Consider the following 22,245-nt stretch of genomic DNA (forward strand, 5'->3'; position numbering starts at 1 on the left):
TATAGTCCGGTGGCTCTGACGTCCTGAGGAAGATCCTGGAGCGGTTGGTCCTGGCTCAGCTTCAGCGCCTGGTGAGCTCATCACTGGACCCACTTCAGTTTGCATACCAGCCTGGCATTGGAGCGGATGATGCCATCATTCACCTCATGCATCGTTCCCTCTCTCACCTGGAGACCGCTGGGAGCACTGTGAGAATCATGTTCTTTGATTTCTCCAGTGCCTTTAACATCATTCTGCCCACGGTCCTGAAGGACAAGCTGGAGAACTCAGGAGTGGACCATCACCTCACTACCTGGATTTTGGACTACCTCACCGACCGACTACAGTATGTGAGAACTCAGGGCTGTGTGTCGGACAGGGTTGTCTGCAGTGTGGGGCCCCACAGGGAATGGTTCTGGCACCGTTCCTCTTCACCATCTACACTGCAGACTTCTCCCACAACTCCACCCAGTGCTTCCTGCAGAAGTGCTCTGACGACTCTGCAATACTTGGCCTCATCACTGATGGGGATGACAAGGAGTACAGAGAACTGACACAAGGCTTTGTAGACTGGTGCCAGCAGAACTACCTCCATATCAACACTATTAAAACCAAGGAGCTGGTGGTAGACTTCCGCAGGCACAAACATTCCCCACTGCAACCACTGAACATCCAAGGTATGGACATTGAGACTGTGGACAGCTACAGGTGCCTTGTTGTTCATCTGAACGATAAACTGGACTGGTCTCATAATTCAGGGCAGAGCAGGCTGTACCTGTTGCGGAGACTCAGGTCTTTTGGAGTGAAGGGCCCACTCCTGAAGACCTTCTATGACTCTGTGGTGGCCTCAGCTATCTTTTACCGTGTGGTCTGCTGGGGCGGCAACATCTCTGCCGGGGACAGGAAGAGACTGAACAGGCTGATCAGAAGGGCCAGCTCTGTTCTAGGATGCCCTCTGGATACAGTGCAGGTGGTGAGTGACAGGAGAATGGTGGCTAAGCTGTCATCCCTGTTGGACAACATCTCCCACCTCATGCAGGAGACTCTGACAGCACTGAGCAGCTCCTTCAGTAGCTGCGGCACCCACGATGTGGGACGGAAAGATTTCACCGGTCTACCCACTGCTGTCAGACTCTACAACAAAGACTTCAACTGATCAAACACACACATCCACACATGTGCAATAGCAATAACAGTAAGTGCAATACTCTTTTCTGGCATCGTTGTACTATACTCAATTGTATATAGCATTTGTATTCTATTCTATTTTATTTGATTGTATATAGTATTTTATTTTATTTTATTCTATTCTATTGTGTACAGTATCTTATGGATATATTATTCCAGTGTTTTTTCTCTAATTTTTCTATGCAACTTTGCACTGTCCATTGCTGTAACAAAAGAAATTTCCCACACGTGGGACTAATAAAGGTTATCTTATCTTATCTTATCTTATCTTAACTTATCTTATGAGTACCATTCACAGAGAGTTGGGGAATGACTGCAATCACAGCATTATAAGATGGTGAAAGAGGTGTGTTATGGGTTACCAATGATACATAAACAGGGTGTACGTTTAAGACCAATTGTGTGGATGGTCAGCTTGGTCACCGATAACACCTCGACATTTCTGTCTTCTGTCCACAACCCATTTGTAAGCAGCCCCAAACACCACATCCAGAACACTTTGGATTTTGTTGAGAAGGTGAGAGATGTCATTATTGAACAGGTGAAACATTGGTCTCATATAATGTTTGATCTTTCACTTGTGCTTCAGTTGCTGAAGCAGTGGAGGTTGTTTGTAAGAAGTTACAGCAAGGGTCTCAAACTTAAATGAGTTGTGTGCCACATCAGGCACTGTCATCTCACTGGAGGGCCAATTTAATATTTATTTATTTGTAAAAAATGTTTGGAATCATGTATGATTTTCGTTCCACTTCTCACGTGTACACCACTTTGTATTGGTCTTTCACATGGAATTCCAATAAAACTGATTCATGTTTGTGGCTGTAATGTGACAAAATGTGGAAAAGTTCAAGGGGGCCGAATACTTTTGCAAGCCGGAGAGACTGTATGTTTCCAGTGCATGAAGAGAGAGGCTGCAAGCTATACGCGAAAGCAAAGAGCATCTAGGTAATACTAGATACTCATTATTCTAAACTTGTAAGACGTGGTTGTGAAATACTGCAGTCTAAGAAGACATTCTGGCACCAGAGAGGAGGAAGCCAACTCTTAAGAAGTCCTCACTGATGAATGGATTAATCACAGGTGCATTGTTCCATGGGTGATAAGAATTTAGACTGCGTCTTTAACGAAAGAATGCTCTCCAAAGAGTGGAGATAATCAAATAGTACACAAAAACACACAATCACGACAACGTTTATAATTTAAAGGATTCTAAGAGCAAAATATGAAAAAAGAAATGTTTAAAAATTAATCATCAAACAGTCAAGAGTGAATAAACCATAACTACAGTATCTATTCAGTGCTTGATCAAGTAGTTTAGTCATCTTAGTATCACTGAAAGTGGTGTTTTAATTTTAACAGAGGAGTTGTAAGGATTTATCTATGGTCATGTTGTGAAACACACAATTTTTAACAAAAACAATAACAATGGGTACCTCCCAACTGTCAGCCAGTCAGAACACAGAACTTTGCTTTGTAACACACAATCTTTAAAAAAAAAAAAAACCTTAATTATAGGGACCTTCGCCTGCCAGCCAATCAGAACGCAGAATTTTTTATGTAACACACACTATCTGACAAAAACCGTAATTATAGGGACCTTCCGGCTGTTAGCCAATCAGAAGCCTTAAAAAATACACATTGTGTGAATATTCATGAACAGGTGCAGTACCCAAACCGGTCTACAGGGGCGCTGTGTTGATACACAGATTATACACAAAAGTTGGGTAATTGTGAATAGTAAGGACTTTTTTTTGTTTTTGCTGAAACTTAGAATTTAGGCTTTTGACACCTATATAAGGACCCTCACATCGAGTTTTCATTCCATGAATTGTGAGGACATCGGCCCTGTCCTCATAATTCCAAATGTCCGGAGAGTGTGGCGTGTATTCTTGCAAAATGTCCTTACAAACCACATTTGCGCACACACACACACACACACACACACACACACACACAAGGTATTCTTTGTTCACATGTATACCTATGTAAGCCGTCATATGTTAATGAACCTATGCATATTCATGTAACCACAATAAAAGGAGTGCTATGGGGAACCTGGCTGAGAGTCTGACGGAGGTCAAGTGGGTGGAACGACACTTGGCTCCAGGCAGGCCTCCTCATGCATGAGTAACACTAAGAACGTTGCCTACTTGTGTCTTGTTCTTTGCGTTGAGTTCTCCGCCACTTTGTGAGGCGTTGAGAAGTTCCGCGGAGTCCAGACTGTGCTGGACAATAGGCCTATTTTGTGTTGTTGTTGTTGTTGTTGTTGTTGTGTTTGAGTGTGTTCGTGTGAGTGGGTGCGGAGCAGAACGCGCGGTCTGTAACGTCAGCTGTTGTTGTTATTATGGGTTCCCAAGCAACCAAGAGTGCATCAGAGGGTGACGAGAAGTTTATGATGAAATTCGCTCCTGGAAGCACAAAGTATTTAGGACATTGGCGCAAGAAATATGGTTTTGAAGGTAAATTGGTTGTAGGACAATGTCAAATGTTAATAGATCAGTTGACAGTAAAGGCAGCTTGTGCAAAAGGGAAATTGAAACAGGAGAGAGAGTTACAACTGGCGTCCGCTAAACTGTGGTTAGAGCAGGCACAGAAAAGACAGGAGGCAGTGAACGCGAAGAGAGCAGCTTTGCAGGCATTAGCTGTGAAACCTGAAGATGAGACGGTGCAGTCTACTTCAGTGGTGCTGACGTTAAGGGACCAACAGCGTAGAGCAGCATTAGAGAGGGAGAGAGAGGCCAGAGAGGAGGAAGAAAAACAGGAGCAGGAAAAGAGAGAGAGAGAGGAGGAGGATAGAGTGCGACAGGAGTTTGGGGATGCCGCAGCACAATATTTAAGCCCTTATAACACTAGATCCAAAACTAAAAGGGATGAGACGGGTGCAGCTGGCATGCCTGTCTACCCTGTCCATGCAGCAGATACCTTTCCCATGGTGGAGGCCGCGAATCCCCATTTTGGTGTTGAAAGTGATCGAAGCCGTGTTATTTGTGTTTACAGGCCATGGACTGAATCTGAATGTGCAGAAACATGTAAAGGTTTAGGAGACCCGTTGACTAATGTTGATGAATTTATCGCCCGACATAAGCAACTCTGCTCCTCATACCGCTTAAACGGTCAGGAAACAGAAGCCACTTTTAGGAAGTGTCTCACATATAACTGGGCTCGGGTGCGAGGCACCTACACAAGGAGGGATGGTAATACCGTCCTACCCTATGGCCATGAAAATTTAAGAGGCCAAGTTGATGGGGTCTATGAGCGTCTTAGAACTACCTTTAAAGCTTCTGCAGATTACAACAAAATTGCCCAATGTGTGCAGAAAGAAGGAGAGGATGTTCATGAATTCAGGGCGAGATTAGAGGAAGTTTTCAAAGTGCATAGTGGCCTTGAAGAGAGTGCGGAGAAGGCCAGCCCATATCAGCAGCAGTTAAAACATGCTTTGATGAATGGCTTTCATTCACCCATTGCTGATTTTATCAGAAAACAAAATGTTAGTCATAACACTGACGGGTCCGTTGAATGCATGAATTGGGCCCGCCATGCACAGGAAGTTATTAAATTTAAAAAAAAAAGAAATCACAAAGCTCTGTGGCCGCTGCCTTTTTAGCAGGTGAAATTTTGTTTCAGGGACAGGCTGGAAGAGAGCAAAATAGAGGCAGGAGTAGGAGAAATAGTGGCTCATGGCAATTTAGGGGGAACCGTGGCAAAAAGAATGATATATGCTATGCATGTGGGGAAAAGGGGCACCATGCAAGAGAGTGCCCTGACCGCATGCCTGAAGAGTATAGACGTCCTGATGCAAAAAACCCTTATTATAATAAATGACTAGCACTTGTTGACACTGCTAACACACATACATGTACAAATGATCCCCTAGTTTGCCAGAATTTACAACAGCCTGTGTTTCAGACTCTAGATTTAACTGAAGTATTGTTAAATCTGTCAGGGAAAGAAGTAAAACCAGTTCGCACGTTAACCGTGCAGGGTAAAATCATTCAATTTCTGTGTGATTCAGGTGCAGATAAAACTGTTTTAAAAGATCATGTGTCAGGAGTTGACCTTTCAAGTGGCACAATTTATGTGAAGTCTGCAAATGGTCAGTTAAATCAGCATAGAATCTCTAAACCAGTGTGGATTAGAGATCCTACCACAGGAGAGGCAGCTCAGGGTTCAGTTGTAATGTGCCCAACTTGTCCGGTGAACCTGTTGGGAAGAGATATGATGATGAAACTTGGAATTTCAATAATTCCAACGTCCATTGGGATGATAGCTGCAGGAAAAGGAGAAACTGCTGAGACAATGGTTCATCAGGACAGTGGGGATTTGCATTATTACCGGACACTTGACCTGTCGGCCTCCAGACCGGATCAAATAAACCGTAAACTGTTAGCTGCAGCTGAGGAAATGTTGACAACCAGCCACGACACACAGGCGCCAGAAGACTTGCATGTCACACTGAGATTTAAGACCACGCTTGGGCCTGATGAGGCCTACACAGATAAAGTGCTGAAATTAGGGCCACAGAGAATCACCATAAAAGCAGTATATACTGATGGTGAAACCATGGCTGGATGTAGTGTGATCCTTTCTGAAGCTGCACAACAACTCTTTACAGGGCAGACACCACACATTTCACTGACAAAGAGTGGCACAGCTGAGTGGACAGACTTAGCATCTTTGGTGAGACAGGGGGAGAGTGTTGGAATGTGGCAGCAAGCTGGAGGGGGTTGGGAGACAGACATGCAGCACAGCATCTTTCGTAAAAAGCTGGGATGGGTGACACATACTACACCACAAACACACTTAGATGGGGGTGAGAATGACACAGCAGAATGATATGTTGTAGATGTCAGAGATCACCCGGAGCTTAAACAGGTCCCAGAGAAGCTCTGGTCTACTGGGAAGACTGATGTGGGGTTAATGTCCACAGCGAGTCCAGTAGTAATAAAGCCCAAAACGTCTTTTAGGCCAAGAGTGAAGCAATATCCCTTGAAGCCTGATGCAGTGGAAGGCATTAAACCAGTAATAGAGGATATGATTAAAGCAGGGATATTAGTTGAAGCTCCACAGGCAGTATGTAACACACCCATCTTCCCAGTTAGAAAGGCTGATACACAGTCGTGGCGCATGATTCAAGACTTAAGAGCTGTAAATCAGGCAGTGGAGAGTATAGCTCCATGCGTCCCTGACCCCCACACTTTGTTAAATCAGCTCAAACCAGACAAGACACACTTCACTGTGGTAGATTTAAGTAATGCTTTCTTTTCCATACCAGTGCATGAGAATTCACAAGGCTGGTTTGGTTTCACGTATCAAGGCAAAAAATACACATACACCAGATTGCCGCATGCAACGCTGTAACAACGCTGTGTAGCATGAAGAGGGGAGTGTGTTCACTCCTCTTCAGAGTGTTCTGGCATAGATCACACACCTCCTAGGAGAGGTCGTATCTTCTCTTGCTGATATATGGTATAGCAAACACACGTATATCTGGTTAAGTATAAGAGCCTTTTGTTCAGATGTACCGCTAGACTCCTGGCACCAGCTTTGGGGAGTCTTCACGGGGTCACATTTTGACCCCACACATATACACACACACACACACACATATACACACACACACACACACACACACACACACACACACACACACACACAAGGTATTCTTTGTTCACATGTATACCTATGTAAGCCGTCATATGTTAATGAACTTATGCATATTCATGTAACCACAATAAAAGGAGTGCTATGGGGAACCTGGCTGAGAGTCTGACGGCGGTCAAGTGGGTGGAACGACACTTGACCGCCGACACTTGGCTCCAGGCAGGCCTCCTAATGCATGAGTAACACTAAGAACGTTGCCTACTTGTGTCTTGTTCTTTGCTGTGTAACAAATTGTCCTGAACGTTCCAGCGAATAGGTTTGTGCTATAAACCTATCAGCCGGAGTACCCAGAGAGAACCCACACAAACACAGGGACAACATGCAAACTCCATGCAGAAAGGCCCCGGCAGACCCAGAAGGTAAGAACTCAGGATCTTCTTCCTGTGAGGAAACAGGCTAACCACCCAACACTGTGCTGCCCCCAAATGTATACTCTTTTAATGTATTTATTTTATATGATATATTTTATATTGTTATATTTTTATGCCCCTACTCTAGCAGGACGAGTTTTGTGTCTTGAGCTGTGAGTCTTTGAATTTGTGCAGAATGTGTGGATTATCTGTGGTGTTAGGTGGGTTAGAGGCACTCATGTTTTATGTTTTAAAGAAAAGAACAATTTAAAGAATTGTTTAAAGTCATGTAAACATTGCTCAGTTATCTGGATCTCCAGGTTAAAGAGTTGCACCTCATCTAAAAACAGTAACACCACTGCACACTTTACATGCAGTTAGTCACCTGGCCACTAGAGGTTGCTTCTCTTTAACAAATAGGAGTTTATGGGACAGGACAGTCTGTCTTAGCCAATTTTGTTTTATTACTACCTTGACTAAGATTCTCATTAAATAGCAACATGAGAAGCTACACTTGCACAAATCAAGTATTTGACACTTTAAATTTATAGGTTACAAAAGCTTTGTGAATGAGTGGATTATTATTTTGTACATGTAGAAATAATATTTAAGACAAAAGGCTACACTGAAATCATGCACATCTTAGAAGAACAGCTGCAAAAATAAAATATTAATGTTTATTTCACTGGCACGTTACTCTTCATATATAAAATGCAAGAGACACTAATAAAGGTAAATGAAACATTTTAAAGCTGGCAGTTGTCTACCGTGAATGGGTTTACCTTAACAAATTAATAACGTGTTTGCTTTTACTATCTGAACATAAAAAAAATAACTTACCAAACTGGTGATGTTACATTGCATCTGATTCTTTACACAATGTACAAAGCAAGGGAGAGAGAGAGAGAGAGAGAGAGAGAAAGAGAGAGCAAGAGAGAGAGAGAGGTAGAGAGAGTGAAAGCGATCAAGTGAACAGAGAGATATTCACCCAGCCGACTCTCATATTTACTGCAGCTACTACAGGACGTCGAACACAAAGGTAAGAAAAATATATTAAATGCATATCACATTCACCCAATCAAATATCTTAGATGTCAATGATCATTAATACTCTGAATGCTTCATTTTTTTTTTTCTTACTTTTACTTTTACAGACAATGGACGCGGTTGTAAAGCCACAGCATTAATGCAATAGAACATGGTAGCTTAGATCACACTTAAATGCTATGAGTCATTGAGCTGACACAGAAGAACAAACATGGGCAGCCAATGCTCTACACACAAGAGGGGTCAAAGGCAAAACAACAAGTCTGACCAAAAGAAAGAGGTTGTTTGCAGCACAGAGGAAAGTGGAGCAAATTCCTCCCTCCTAAGACGGCCGTCTCTGCAGGGGCTGGGGACTGCACTGAAGGAAGCAGAAGAGCATTTGTCCAGAAATGCAGAAGAAACCTTTGGAAAAAACAACTGTAGTGAGAAAAGCAGTGCACATGACTGTGCTGAAGTTAACACCCTCAGGTGAGACTTCATTATTTTTCATTCATAATAAAACTGTTTAGTCTTTTATTATCACACTGATTTTATAAAAAAAATGAATATACGATCAGTGTAACAACATCAATGTAAGATGTAACTCTTACTTTTTTCTTTTAAAACATAATATAGTTTACACATTAACCACTTACAGTAACTTTGTTTCTGTCCTTTGTCAGTCCTTGCTCCAGCAAGAAAAATGGTGAGTTAAAGTTAATAATTTTAAGACGAGCTCTGATCATAAATTACCCATTAAAATGCAATCTCTTACAATTAATTTGTGTTTTTTAAAGAAGCTGACTGGGTGGACAGCAACAGGTCTAAGCTCATTCAAAGCGTCACTTTAGTGATGCCAATAGCAGATGAAATGAGACAGCAAAGCATGATCCATGAAGAGACATACAACAAAATTGCTGCTGCAGCAACAAGCCAGGACAAGATGAGGGAACTCTACAAGGCCCTGACTACTCAAGAAGTCAAATCTGCTTTCTACAGAAGCCTCCAAGAAATTCAGCCGGAGACATGTGAAAGTATGTAAGGTGTTTGGGTGAAACATTTTCTTGTGCAACTGCCCTGTTATTTATTTTTTTTCATTTAATGCATAAAAGATAAGACAATTTTGACATACAGGTAATTCTGCAAAAGTTGTTGAGAAGGCTTTCTATACTTTACCAAGTTAAAGGATAATACATAACTAAAGGCTAGCTAGTAAGACTTTTACATAAGATTTAAGCACATGAAATCTATGGAAATATTTTCTGTGTTAAAAAAAATGTTTTGGACTCAGATATTTTAGTGCATATTTGGAACCAAGCTCAATTTTTCAGATCCAAGTAAACTGATCTCACCAAGCAGATCACTGCATTTGGCTATAGGTGTGGTTGTAGCTCAGAGCCCACACCAGTACCTCCGACACACAGCTACGAGCTACTCCGGGTCACTCGGCTTTCTGAAATGATTTCTCTGCTTTCTAAGATGTGGTCCCAACTCTGTTAACAAAAGGTCAAACAGCGACACCCAAAATATGTATGATAGTGGTTGTGATGAAAATTCAAGTCCTCGATCAAACCACGAATTTGCCCCTGCTACTGCCTTTTCAGAAAAATGGATGAACCCAGAATTTCTTTGTTTTTTGTTTAGAAACAACAGGATGGACTTAATTAGTTTCACAGTTTCACAGATGGCGAATCTTTTGCAAAAACACATGTTCGGTGTGTAATGGCCCAAATGCTGAACTCATGGATACACATTGTTGGGTGTAACGAGTTATAAAGTAACACATTGCTGTAATTACTTTGGATTTTTCTGTAATGGAGTTCCATAGATTTCATGTGTTACTATACTAAATTCAGTAATTACACAACAGTTTCAGTAGAGAGGGAAAAAAATCAGATGTTTCTTTTCCTGCGTCCTTGCGCTACAATCAGCTGATTTGTGTTTGTATGCATGAGGAGGAAAATGGTGAAGAAGTATATCAATGTAGCTTTTGAGAAGTGGCTATATGGACATTACTAATTTGTATTGCCCAAAAGGACAAAAGTGCAATGGTAAAGTCGAACTATAATTCGGACTAAAAAAATGCATAACTGGCAACACAACTTTGGTTCTTTACAAGGACAGCATGCTAACACAAAGTTAGTCAAAAACCCAGAGTTATATTAAACTGAATCCAACCCCAGCCCAGCAGCCAAAGTCTGCTCTTCAACAGGTAACAGAGGCAGTGATGAGCAGGCAGGCTTGAAGTATCTAGAGGAATAGTGGCGATCAATTTGAATTATCTATGGGCTGAAAGTTGATTCTGTTCATCTGGACGTAACGTTTTCAGCTGGAGAAACCTTTCATCACCCGTAACTTCTTCAGTCTTCAGGTTTCCCTGACCTTATAAACAGTACATTTGCATACAGTTGTGTAACTAATTACTTCCTCTGGTTAGTAATTAAATAACATGCTGCATTACTTTAAAGAACCCAACACTGTACATACATACATATATAAATAGTTGAGTAATAGAGTCCACACAGACAAAAGTTCGAAGAAACAAGAAATTAAAAAAACTATGTAACCCTGGAACTGCACCAGGGATAATGATAGTTATAAGATTGTTCTTTTTCCTCTTTACCTACAGCAGAAGATGTTATCAAGGAGGCCATCAAAAAGAACAAAGAATATCTGAGGCAAAAGTGTCAGTGGCAGCGGGAAGGCACTGAAAAGTCTTCTATCGAGGAAAAATCATTGGATAAAATTTACACAGAGCTTCACATTATAAAAGGAGAGAGTGAACATGTCAATGAACAACATGAGATCTGGGAGATTGAAGATAAAGCAAGAAATCAAACTGTTGAGGGTACTAAAATCAACTGTAATGACATCTTTAAACATGAGCAAGACTACAAAGAAGTGAAAGCAATTAGGACTGTGATGACAAAGGGGATCGCTGGCATTGGAAAAACTGTCTCTGTGAAGAAGTTCATCCTTGACTGGGCAGATGGAAAAGCCAATCAGGACTTGGATTTCATCTTTATGTTTCCATTTAGGGAGTTAAATCTGGTCCAAGATGATCAGATCAGCTTTGAGAACCTTGTGAAAACATTCCATCCAGAGCTTAAAACCATAGCAGTTGCGAGAGCTTTGGCTGAACGTAAAGTTTTGTTCATCTTTGATGGTCTTGATGAAAGTCAACTTCAGCTGAAATTCAAAACGACCAAAAGACTGACAGATGCTATGAAGGAATCCTCAGTGGACACTATGGTGACCAACCTTATCAGGAAACATCTTCTTCCCTCTGCACTTGTTTGGATAACCTCAAGACCAGGAGCAGTTCAACGCATTCCTCGTGAGTATGTTTACCAGTGGACCGAGGTCAGAGGATTTGATGATCCACAAAAAATAGAGTACTTCAGAAAGAGAGTTGAGGACGAAGCAGTCGCTGAAAAAATAATTGAACACATAACAATGTCACGGAGCCTGTACATTATGTGTCACATACCTATCTTCTGTTGGATTGCTGTACATGTTTTTGAGTATCTGATACGTAAAATGGGAAACACAAAAGATGAAAACCAAAAAATACCCACAACTCTTACTGGGATGTACACACACTTCCTTCTTAATCAGATGACGATAGCTAATGAAAAATATGGTGACCAGGAAGAGCCTGATACAGCAGAGATCTTTAAGTCAAATGAAGAGTTCATTTTGAAATTAGGCAGGTTGGCTTTTGAACAACTGGAAAAAGGCCGGATCATATTCACTGCTGAAGATCTGAAGAAGTATGACATAGATATAACGAAAGCTGGGGTTTACTGTGGCTTGTGTACAGCAATATTCAAAGAAGAGAGCGTGTTCCTACCAAAGAAACTTTACTGCTTTGTGCATCTGACAGTTCAAGAGTATTTTGCTGCTCTCTTTGTATATCATAGTTTTGCAAACAAAAAGATTGATTCTGAAAGTCTCAAGGATTTCATGCTAAAAGGATCTGTTGAAGAGCTCAAGTCTATATTGGAAACAGTTCCAGTGGATCTACCTTTGAATGAACTGATTGAAATTACAATCGCTAATTCGACTCAGAGAATGACCGGAGAACTGGACATGTTCCTCAGGTTCCTTATTGGCTTGTCTCTACAATCAGCAGAAGAACCACTTCAAAGTCTGATTCAACAGACTGAAGAACACTCTGCAAATATTGAGGAAATTCGTTCAAGTCTGGTAGATATAGATTTATATGACTGCTCAGCTGAAAGATGTCTGAACCTTGTCCACTGCCTGACTGAGTTGAAAGACAATTCTCTACATGATTCAGTACAAAAGTATCTGAAACCAAATTGTTTTCCTGAATCACCGCTCTCTCCTGTTGAGTGTTCAGCTCTGGCTGACCTGATTCTAATGTCAAACACTCCTCTGGATGAATTCAATCTCAAGAAATACAGACCATCAGGAAAAGGTATCTTTAGACTTCTTCCAGCTGTGAGAAACTGCAAAAAAGCAAGGTGAGTATATATTGAAGCATCAGACAGACAGACAGACTATCAGACAGACAAACACCAGTGAAACAATACCGCAGGTCTAACATATGTCAGTATACCTTGTTATATTGTTATGCCAGTTCAGAAGATCCATAAATAGACTACAGTCTGAAATATAGTAGTTATGATTTTTATAACAACCATGCCTGTCAGTCATGTTCAGTCTCACATATATCACCCATCTATCTGCTGTTGTTCAGATTGCTTGTGCCAAACTATAATGGGATCAAATGTGTAAGGACAAGCTAGAGGATGCTGACTGGTCTATTTATTGGCCATGTGTGTCAAAGGGAACCTTTAAAGTAGAAATTTACTTCCAGCTGTGAGTATAATGCTACCCATGGCCGCATGACTATACTGAAAAATGTTACGAATTGGACAAAGAACTGAGATGGGTGACTGCTAGTGACTGCTTAATAGACTTAATGCACAATAATGCATAAATCTCTTTTAAAAATGTGAAATATTGGCAAAATGTCCTGGTCAATCAGTATCTCTTTTGGCATGCTGACGAGCTGAAACAGTGCCTGCAACAGACTCTTTGCAGAAATGCTGCTCAGCGGTACAGCTTCAGGATATCATGTTGCATAATCCACTAGAACTAAAAATGATGTCCCCATGTACTTCAGTGAAATGGCCCAATAAGGTCAATGCCAATGTGGTCAAGGAAGACCTCCACTAATGGTTATGGGTGCAAAGGCACTTTTGGAATGGCATGCTGTTTTACTAACTGGCATGGATGCACACCAACGGAATACAATCTCCCGTACGCCTGGAAAATGAATTTTCAATGGTTCTTAGGCTCCAACAACTGTTTGTGTTCTTCTCCAGTGTGAGCGTCATTTTGTACAGCCTGTCCCTGGGCATTATAATTTGGGGGGTATGACTCCAGGGTGCACTATGTGACCATCAGCTTTTATTACTTTGTCTAAGGCTGAGCACAGACTGTCATCATAAAACTTCTCTATATAACTGTAGCCTTAACTCTATATGTTTTGCCCTTATGTTTAAAATCCATTTGTACCATGGGCTCTTTGTAAATGTCACCATGTACACATGTAATTTCCATCCATACTGCTTCCAACAACTCCTGGGGGTTAACCGACGTTTGTTGAACCAGCATCTGCATGTAGCCTGTATGAAGTCCTGGTGTGTACATCTTTGGCATCTTACTGGAACGCTGTACATTCCTTTCGGACAGGCTCAAGGTGTTGGCAGATGAGCGACACAGATCACCTCTCTCACTTCCAGTAATGGACACTCCTTACAGAAAGGCACTGGCCTCCTGTCTTTCCAACACCACTGCCCTTGCATCTTCATGGCTTCCTGTAAGTGGGAAGGAGTTCCTGTAGCCCCTGGGACCTAGAGAAAGAACAGATGAGATAGTGTTAGTGGGTGCGAGAGCTGGTAGCTTCTTCTTGGTGCTGAAATCGGCAGGATTTCTCTGGCTGTGCTGAGAATTAGGTGCTCAGTGAGTCGTTGGTACCGGGCCACGAGAGTTGAGGCTTGGGTGTAAAATTTATGGTTTTCAGGGTTTTTATCGTTAGCTCGGTTTCCCTGGGTCATTTCTGGTGTTGTAGCTGTTAGTATTATTTTGAAAGAAATATTTACGCGTTACTATAGTGACCAGAGAGCATTAAGGGGCAGAGGGGAGGATGTTGTTGTCGCATTTCAGGAGGAAGCTGATAATAAAGTCACAAAATTACACTGTGAATTTGAGTTTATTATTATATTTACAAAATACCACAGTTTTTGTCTTGGTTGTATCATTTTATTTTGTTGTATTTATCCACAACACTTTAAAGGCCGGTCCGTGAAAATATTGTTGGACATTAAACTGGTCCATGGCGCAAAAAAGGTTGGGGAGCCCTGCTTTAAAGCCAAGCGTACTGAATTTGATACATGTGTTTTTGTGAGGTTTTGAGACTTCTACATTACCAGACTTTTTTTGTACCTTCAAAAAATGACATAAATTGCACGACACATTTTTATTGACTAAATTGCAAAAATATGGCTAATGTAGGAAATGCTATTCAAATTAAAACTCATATGTGCAGATTAAAAATTTATATCTTTTTTATATATTTTGTCTAAAGGTTCAACAAACACTCCATTATCAAAAAATTAAAGATTTCTGGCAGTTATTTCATTGTTCAGGTTTTAAAGGGTTAAATAAAAAAATTAACTGAGTATAAGTTTCTATTGCTGAGTTGGAGAAAACTGTAAAACTCTATCCTTTTTACTGTGAAAATTGTCGGAATAGACAACAAATATATAGTTGCATTTATAATTGCTTGTCATTAGGCTACTAAATGATTTATGTGCCTTTAAAACTTTATATTGAACAATGATCTTGTTTTTAATTGTTTTTATTTGCAGAATCTCAGGCCTGGATCTTAATGTTTCGGAATATAAAACGATCTCATCAGCTCTTTGCATACCACGCTCAGTGTTGACTGAGCTGCACCTAGTCAATAACACATTTTATGACAGGGACCACGAAGGTGCAGAAATCTTGGCTGATGGGCTAAAAAATTCTCAGTGTAAACTCGAGGCTCTAAGGTTAGTAAAATGATCATTTTGAGTTTTTTTATGATCTGTCATTTCTTGTTATGATTTTGTTTTTTGTGTGTGTATATACTCACTGGAAACTTTGTCCATATTTACATGTTAGTCTCACATGGTTGCTGCAGATTTGTCAGCTGCACATCCGTGATGAGAATCTCTAGTTCCACTGCATTTCAAAGGTGCTCTACTAGATTGAGAGCTGATGTGACAAGATCTCAGCGAGGTCATTTGAGTACAGTGTTCAAGCACCCAGTTGAGCTTTGTGTGTTATCCTGCTTGAAACAGTTGCTTCCAGACAATCCCTCTGTGACCATACAGATGTGTATACTATGGTTACAAAGGAATTAACTGAGGTTTTTAAATGACTCTCTATTAGTACTAAGGGCCCCAAAGTCTACCAAAAATATCCCCCACATCATTACACCCCCACTAGCATCAAAATCCCAGTAGATAAGTAGTTTCTCAGACCAGCCTGTCAAACATACATGCCACATTCCCAGTCACTTAAATCACCTTTCTTCCCCATTGTGACTCTCGGTTTGAAGTTCAGTAGAGGTACAGTACATCTTGATAGTTTCTACATGCCTAGTTACACTGAGTTGCTGCCGTGTGACTGGTTGATTAGATATGTGAACAGGTATAACTGACATAGTGGTGAGTGTTGTCATGTGGATCGTTTCACCTATTGTCTTTTGCCCTTGCAGTCTTTCTGGTAAAGAACTCTCAGAAACACAGGCTGAAGATTTGGCATCAGCCATCAAATCAGTAATTTCAAATCTAACAGAACTGGAGTTGAGTGGCAACATCCTGAGGGACTCACTATGCTCTGTGCTGTCTGTTGGATTAGGATGCCCTAAACTGGAGAAGCTCAGGTCCGTTTTATATGTTATTCTTCATCGAATTCCTTGGCTTTCTCATATGTCAGAAATTCAAATATACAAATATTCAGCCACGTAAAAACAATAATGCCATTTTATCCTCTGTAACAAAAGACTGAACCGAAATCCCAAGCCTGCAAAAATCTGCCAAGAGTTAGTGGCGGCATTCAAATCCAGCACCTGTTGTCTGAGACAGCTGCAACTGAACTCCGTCAATTTTAAAGACTCAGAAATGAAGATCCTGTCAGCTGGGCTGATGAGCCCGAACTGTAGACTGGAGGCATTAAGGTAAAATTCTTTACTAAAAAGTAATTATAGGTATTATTAAAGTTTAGTCAACAGGAAGAAAGCTCAGTTTGAAATATTTTACCACTAAGTACTTTTGATACTGGTAAACATAGATTCTCAACAAGGAAAAAATAAACAGCACTTGGCATATTTATTAGACTACCTGTCATTAAACCTGTCATTAAACAAGAAAAGTAAAAATTTAATCAAGCATAAATAATATTCAGTCACTAAAATTATTTTTTCTGTTCAAAAATATTAATGCATTGCATATTAATAAAGTAATTTACTATTTTTCTCCTTTTATTTAAAACTGAATTTTCAAATTCATGGATAATAGCAATTATATATAGCATTAAAAATGTCATTTTGATTAAAGCACTTGTGCAAAATGGTCGATTAACCATTACAGAAGCATTAAAAAAGATATGACTGTAATAAAAATAGTTGCTAATAAAAGGCAGCTGTAGCATAAACCTTACACTGAGTGCCAGTCTAATAAATTTGTTAAGAACTGTATATAAGAAAAAATGAGAATATTGTAACAGTAATCTTTTTTTATATAAAATAATTTTTGTAGTTATAATATCCCAACCTTTTTCGTTCAGTCTCACTCACAACAAAGTCATGGAGAAAGGCTGTGAGATGATGGCCTCAGCACTCAGCTCCAGACCTCCCCACCTGAAAGAGTTGGACCTGAGCTACAATGACCTACAAGACTCGGGTGTGATGGAACTGTGCAATGCACTGACAAGCCCACACTGTGGTTTACAAACACTCAGGTTAGTATAAAAAATAGCCCAGACAAAAGGTAATGCTTTTTAGTCACACCTTTTTAAAAAGAGAAACTGAATATATAGTACAGTTGTGTCGGATTTTGCTAGTGAGAGATCATTATAAGGAATTGAGCATTTATTGATATATTTATTGAATTTATTGATATACAAAATTCAGTTAAGGTATTTGGCAATTAGGCTCTGATGGCCAATCACAGTAGAACAGAATCTCAGCAGTGATAAGGGGCAGGAGCCCCCTGGAGTCTGGACGCTGGTGGTGGAGATGATTGTTGAGTAACATGGGAGAGGCGGAGACGCGGAGGAGGTGGGTTCCACAAAGGAAGAATGACAGATGACAGTGAGATTTAAAATATGTGGAGTCAAGGCTGATTGGCCTTAAGAAGGAATGCAGAAACATGATTGGACTAGATCAGTGATGTTGCAATGAGCTTGACAGTGTGGGAAAGTGAAAGTGACGTAAGCTTAGATTAGCCACCAAACGCCTGGGAAGCAGACAGATGTGTGACTGCAGGTCTTCCTTATTGAACTTAAGCATAAGCTTCATGTAATAATTTTTGCAAACTAATAATTTGATATCACTGAAAATAAAAAGTGTGAGTGCTGTGAAAATTGGCATTGATGAGAGCATCTTGTTACGGGTCCGAAATTGAGGACGAGAGTAAAACAATGATGGTCCAAAAGAGGTCGATCAAACAATTGATTTTAATGAATACACGCAGCGTGGGGAGATGTAAACTGTAAAACATCAGTTGTAAATCCCCACCCAAAAATACACTTCAGATTGCTTTTATAACATCAGGGTATTATGACGCCCCCTCATGCGTTTACAAGCACATAATTTGCATCTTAAGAACATTATTTGCCTCTTCTACAGATAATGATCTATTCTAAGAGATAAATGCAGACACAGAAGTTCCCCTTTCTGGCATCCTCTTCCAGATATGATGATGATCTCAGGCCTTTGAGGTCCCCATGGACTTGTCCTCCTCTTTGCGTCACCTGTTGCTAGGCAAACTCAAATGCAACAAGAAGCTGAATACATTCAGGCCTTTGCTCAGCTACTATTTTACTGTAACAATATACTCAGCATATAAGCTTTTAAGATTATAGATTTAACTCAACGATTTAAGTGGTTATAACTGCACCTGTAATAAACATGTTAATATTTGATTATGATAACCCCTGTAATACAAATTATAACATAATGCCAGCAACTTCAATAAATGCTTGGATGAAATGATAATTAATGCAATGATAAAGATGATGGTTATGTAAAATAATCCCTGTGATTCCACAATCTACAACTCCTTGTTTGCTTTTTGTAGGCTATCATTTTGTAAAGTGACAGGAGATGGAGGCTCCTCTTTGGTCTCAGCTCTAAACTTGAACCACTGCAGTCTCAAAGATCTGGACCTCAGCTTTAATGACCTCACTGATGACATAGTCCAGATGCTGAAGGAAAAACAGAGGGATTCATGCTGCAGTCTGGAAAAACTCAAGTATGGAAAACCAATAACAAACACAGTTTTAAACTTGATTAGTATTACTTGCATTCATTTTGCAAGATTGATTTTTATTATTGTTCATTGGCAGTAATGTTTTTGTTTTTATTTCCCATCAGTGTGGACCAAAACGAAGAATGCTGGGTTGACCTGAAGCTGCTGAGAGAGTGTAATGCTACATGTTACATGTGATTTGCATACATGCAATTATATATTTGCAAGTGTTTACAAGTCCCGAAGCATTTTTCTAATCAGTATGGACATTTAAAAACAATCGATAGTAATTTACTTTAAGTAAATTAAAGCAGATGGGAATATTATTTTGACCAAGGAGAACAAAATGGCAGAATATGTTCCAGAGAAGCAACCATATCCTGATCATCCAGACATATTTGATGCCATTCAGGTTCTCTGTGAAGAAGGTCTGACAGGTCGCCATGGGAGGCTGAGTGTTTTCAAGCTGATGTTGGAGTGGCATATAAAAGCATTGACCGGATGGGAGACTATTCCTCCGAGTTTTCTTTTGGAAAAAATGAAAAGTCTTGGTGCTGGATGAATGATGGTTGTTTTTATCATAACAATTCCTGTATAAACTTTGTAGACTGTGCAGCACTTTCTAGTCATATCATAGGAGTTTACCTGGACTGGCCGGCAGGGATTTTGTCCTTTTTTGAAGTCTCTCCTGATACAGTTAATATTTTCTAAATCAGGACAAGTGTAACATCCAATGCAGACTTGTGATTAATCAATGATAGTCTAGTTTAAAGTCATATCCAAATTAGAGCTATTTTCTGTGGGACAGTGTTCTTTATAAAAAGTGGCTTTCAGTTATTCCTGGTCTGTTGACTCAACTGGTATGGGGCCAATCAGATACAATCCACATTCCTCGTGCACGGAGTTACAACATATAATGTTAAACAACAACAACCAGGAAACTATGCAAACTGAACGTTCACATAAGCAATTTACACAGCATGTCGATTGTAGTGACAGGGACTTGGGAAAATGTATAAATACTAAGCAACCTAGCTTTGTTTATGTTTGTTGACACAATAACCAGTGATGAAGAACCACACGTACATAATTAACTGCACTATTACAAATAATTCATTGTTTGTCATACTCTGATTCCAGTTGCCTGTGACCTAACACTTGACCCAAACACAGCAGGTGGGTATATTATTTTGACCAAGGAGAACAAAATGGCAGAATATGTTCCAGAGAAGCAACCACATCCCGAACATCCAGACAGATTTGATGACATCCAGGTTCTCTGTGAAGAAGGTCTGACAGGTCGCCATTACTGGGAGGCTGAGTGTTTTCGAGCTGATGTTGGAGTGGCATATAAAAGCATTGACCGGGCGGGAGACTATTCCTCCGATTTTTCTTTTGGAAAAAATGAAAAGTCTTGGTGCTGGATGGATGATGGTTGTTTTTATCATAACAATTCCTGTATAAACTTTGTAGACTATTCAACACTGACTAGTCATATCATAGGAGTTTACCTGGACTGGCCGGCAGGGATTTTGTCCTTTTTTGAAGTCTCTCGTGATACAGTTACCCACCTGTACACCGTGCACACAACCTTCACTGAACCACTCCATGCTGGTTTCAGTCTGGATAATGGATCAGTTTACCTCTGTAAAATAAAGTAGGTAGACATTTTGGATGAAAGGAAAGGGACCCTATTTGAGTGTAAGCATACAGTATACCATACATTGCATTACAGTATACTACAGCCCTGTCACACATAGAACAAGTAAGCCGGTTGGCTATGTGATTGAAGCTTTGATTATTTTTTTAATGTTTGTCAGGGTCCTATCCAGACATACCAAGAGTAGCAATATATACACACAAAACTGATGGAGAAAGACTCTTTGCATTTGTGCCAATGAACATTGTCAGTGTCAGCATTAGTTAACTGTACTTTTTTATATTTAGCTCTCCCTTTTTTTTGACACCACAAGCAATGTCTGGAAAGGTGCTGTACTTAATAAAAAAAAAAAACATGTTTGTTCATTTTATTTTCTTGCACCTCATACACTGTGGCTGGATCATCCCAGAATTGGGAATGATAGTGATGCAGAACTGCCAAAAAATTAAAAAAAAGTATTGTTATTCTTTGCACACTTCATGATTCGATTTCCCTGGAAATAGGTGAACCTCACCCTACAGAGCTTTTACGGGTTGGACTGCATTCCTTGTGACACTTCTCTCCTTACTTATCTACTTTGACTGACTAGGGTAAAGGGAAAAGACATATCAGATGTTGTTGGTTTTAGGAAGAACATTTATTGTTCAAACACAAGATATAAGAATCACAAACTGACTTAAGACTAATAGAAGCAAAATGCTGGTTCTATCAGTGTTGCCAATTCAAAACCTAAATTAAATTGTTAAATCATTGTGTTTCTCTTTGGTTACTAAAGTACAATGGAAAATCTGAATGCAAATAACTTCCTGCCTAAACTAAAGTACAGAATAGTGACAGCCATGTGTCTAAATAAAAGGTGATCTAAAGAATTTGAATTGCGATTCGAGGGTGCGTGACTGTGTTTCTAAACCTGTCCCAGCCCCAGGCAGTGACACAATTAACTCTGCCTTGTACCTGAGCTCAACCTTTTAGACTTTATCATAGCCGTACATTCTCCAAATGTCTGTCTGTTCACAAACTAAATAGGAATTTCAGACAAGAGGCACAAAGGGGTGACTGCTCACATTAAATCCCAGACCATGTCACTGAGTGACATTTTAATAAGAGGAGATCTTTAGGATGAATTGAGCTGATTTATTGATAAACAGAATTGAAATAAGCTGTCTGGTGATTGGACTCTGATGGCTAAATAGATCCAGACCGTTTATAGGGCAGGACCCCACCCGGAGTCGAGATGCTGGTGATGGTGATGAAGATAGAGACTTGGATAGAGCTCTGAGTAAGGTGGATTGAAGCACAGATGGAGAGGAGGTGGGTTGCGGGAAATAGAGGAACCGTGAGATTTAAAGTATGTGAAGTGGAGGCTGATTGGCTTGAAAGCGGCAGGTTGAAAGATGATTGGACTCGACCTGAGCTTGATGGTTTGGGAAAGTGGAAGTGGTGATAGATGTGTGATTATTGATCTGGCAATAACCAGATGGATCTCCTGATTGGTGGGCTGGACTGGGCTGTTTACCAAAATTCAGTTCAGCCAGGAAGCCAAATGACTAGGACACGATTCATGGGATCATAGTTGAGGGACTGCAGAGCAGGATCTACAGAAACACTGCTGAGTTAGGCAGACGGGGATGACAATTAGACCCAAAATACACAAACGGCTGTAGTCTTTACCTGCAACCTACAATTCAGACTTATGACATATTGAAAGTGATATATGAATGTCACCATGTCCGAATGTTGTAATGACTTGTACCACTACTATTATGGAATTGTGACCATTGCACTTTAAATAACCCTGATCTGATTTCATGAGGCTGATGGCAGGAGT

The 22,245-nt window shown here is 40.2% G+C and overlaps 1 protein-coding gene across 2 annotated transcripts; it reads left to right on the forward strand.

The window, feature by feature from the left end:
- Window positions 1–8,100: 8,100 nt before the first annotated feature.
- Window positions 8,101–20,759, forward strand: LOC102082628 (NACHT, LRR and PYD domains-containing protein 12). 2 transcript variants are annotated; one of them, XM_019358059.1, is made up of 12 exons: window positions 8,101–8,217; window positions 8,333–8,693; window positions 8,888–8,910; window positions 9,002–9,238; window positions 10,834–12,694; window positions 15,110–15,292; window positions 16,003–16,170; window positions 16,291–16,464; window positions 17,073–17,246; window positions 18,587–18,760; window positions 18,883–18,932; window positions 19,898–20,759. In XM_019358059.1, the coding sequence occupies exons 2-12, from the start codon at window positions 8,437–8,439 to the stop codon at window positions 20,416–20,418; spliced, it is 3,822 nt and encodes a 1,273-aa protein (XP_019213604.1). In that variant the 5' UTR covers window positions 8,101–8,217; window positions 8,333–8,436; the 3' UTR covers window positions 20,419–20,759. The 2 variants fall into 2 exon arrangements, with proteins under 2 accessions (XP_019213604.1, XP_019213605.1); XM_019358060.1 differs by having other exon boundaries at window positions 9,005–9,238.
- The last annotated feature ends 1,486 nt before the right edge of the window (window positions 20,760–22,245 follow it).

This window comes from Oreochromis niloticus, linkage group LG4, assembly GCF_001858045.2.
Source record: "Oreochromis niloticus isolate F11D_XX linkage group LG4, O_niloticus_UMD_NMBU, whole genome shotgun sequence".
Lineage (NCBI taxonomy): Eukaryota > Metazoa > Chordata > Actinopteri > Cichliformes > Cichlidae > Oreochromis > Oreochromis niloticus.

Coding starts and splice junctions, on each gene's coding strand:
- LOC102082628 (XM_019358059.1), top strand. CDS start 8,437: ATGGGCAGCCAATGCTCTACACACAAGAGGGGTCAAAGGCAAAACAAC. Junction 8,694..8,887: donor GCTGAAGTTAACACCCTCAG/GTGAGACTTCAT, acceptor GTCCTTTGTCAG/TCCTTGCTCCAGCAAGAAAA. Junction 18,933..19,897: donor CCTGAAGCTGCTGAGAGAGT/GTAATGCTACAT, acceptor CTCTGATTCCAG/TTGCCTGTGACCTAACACTT.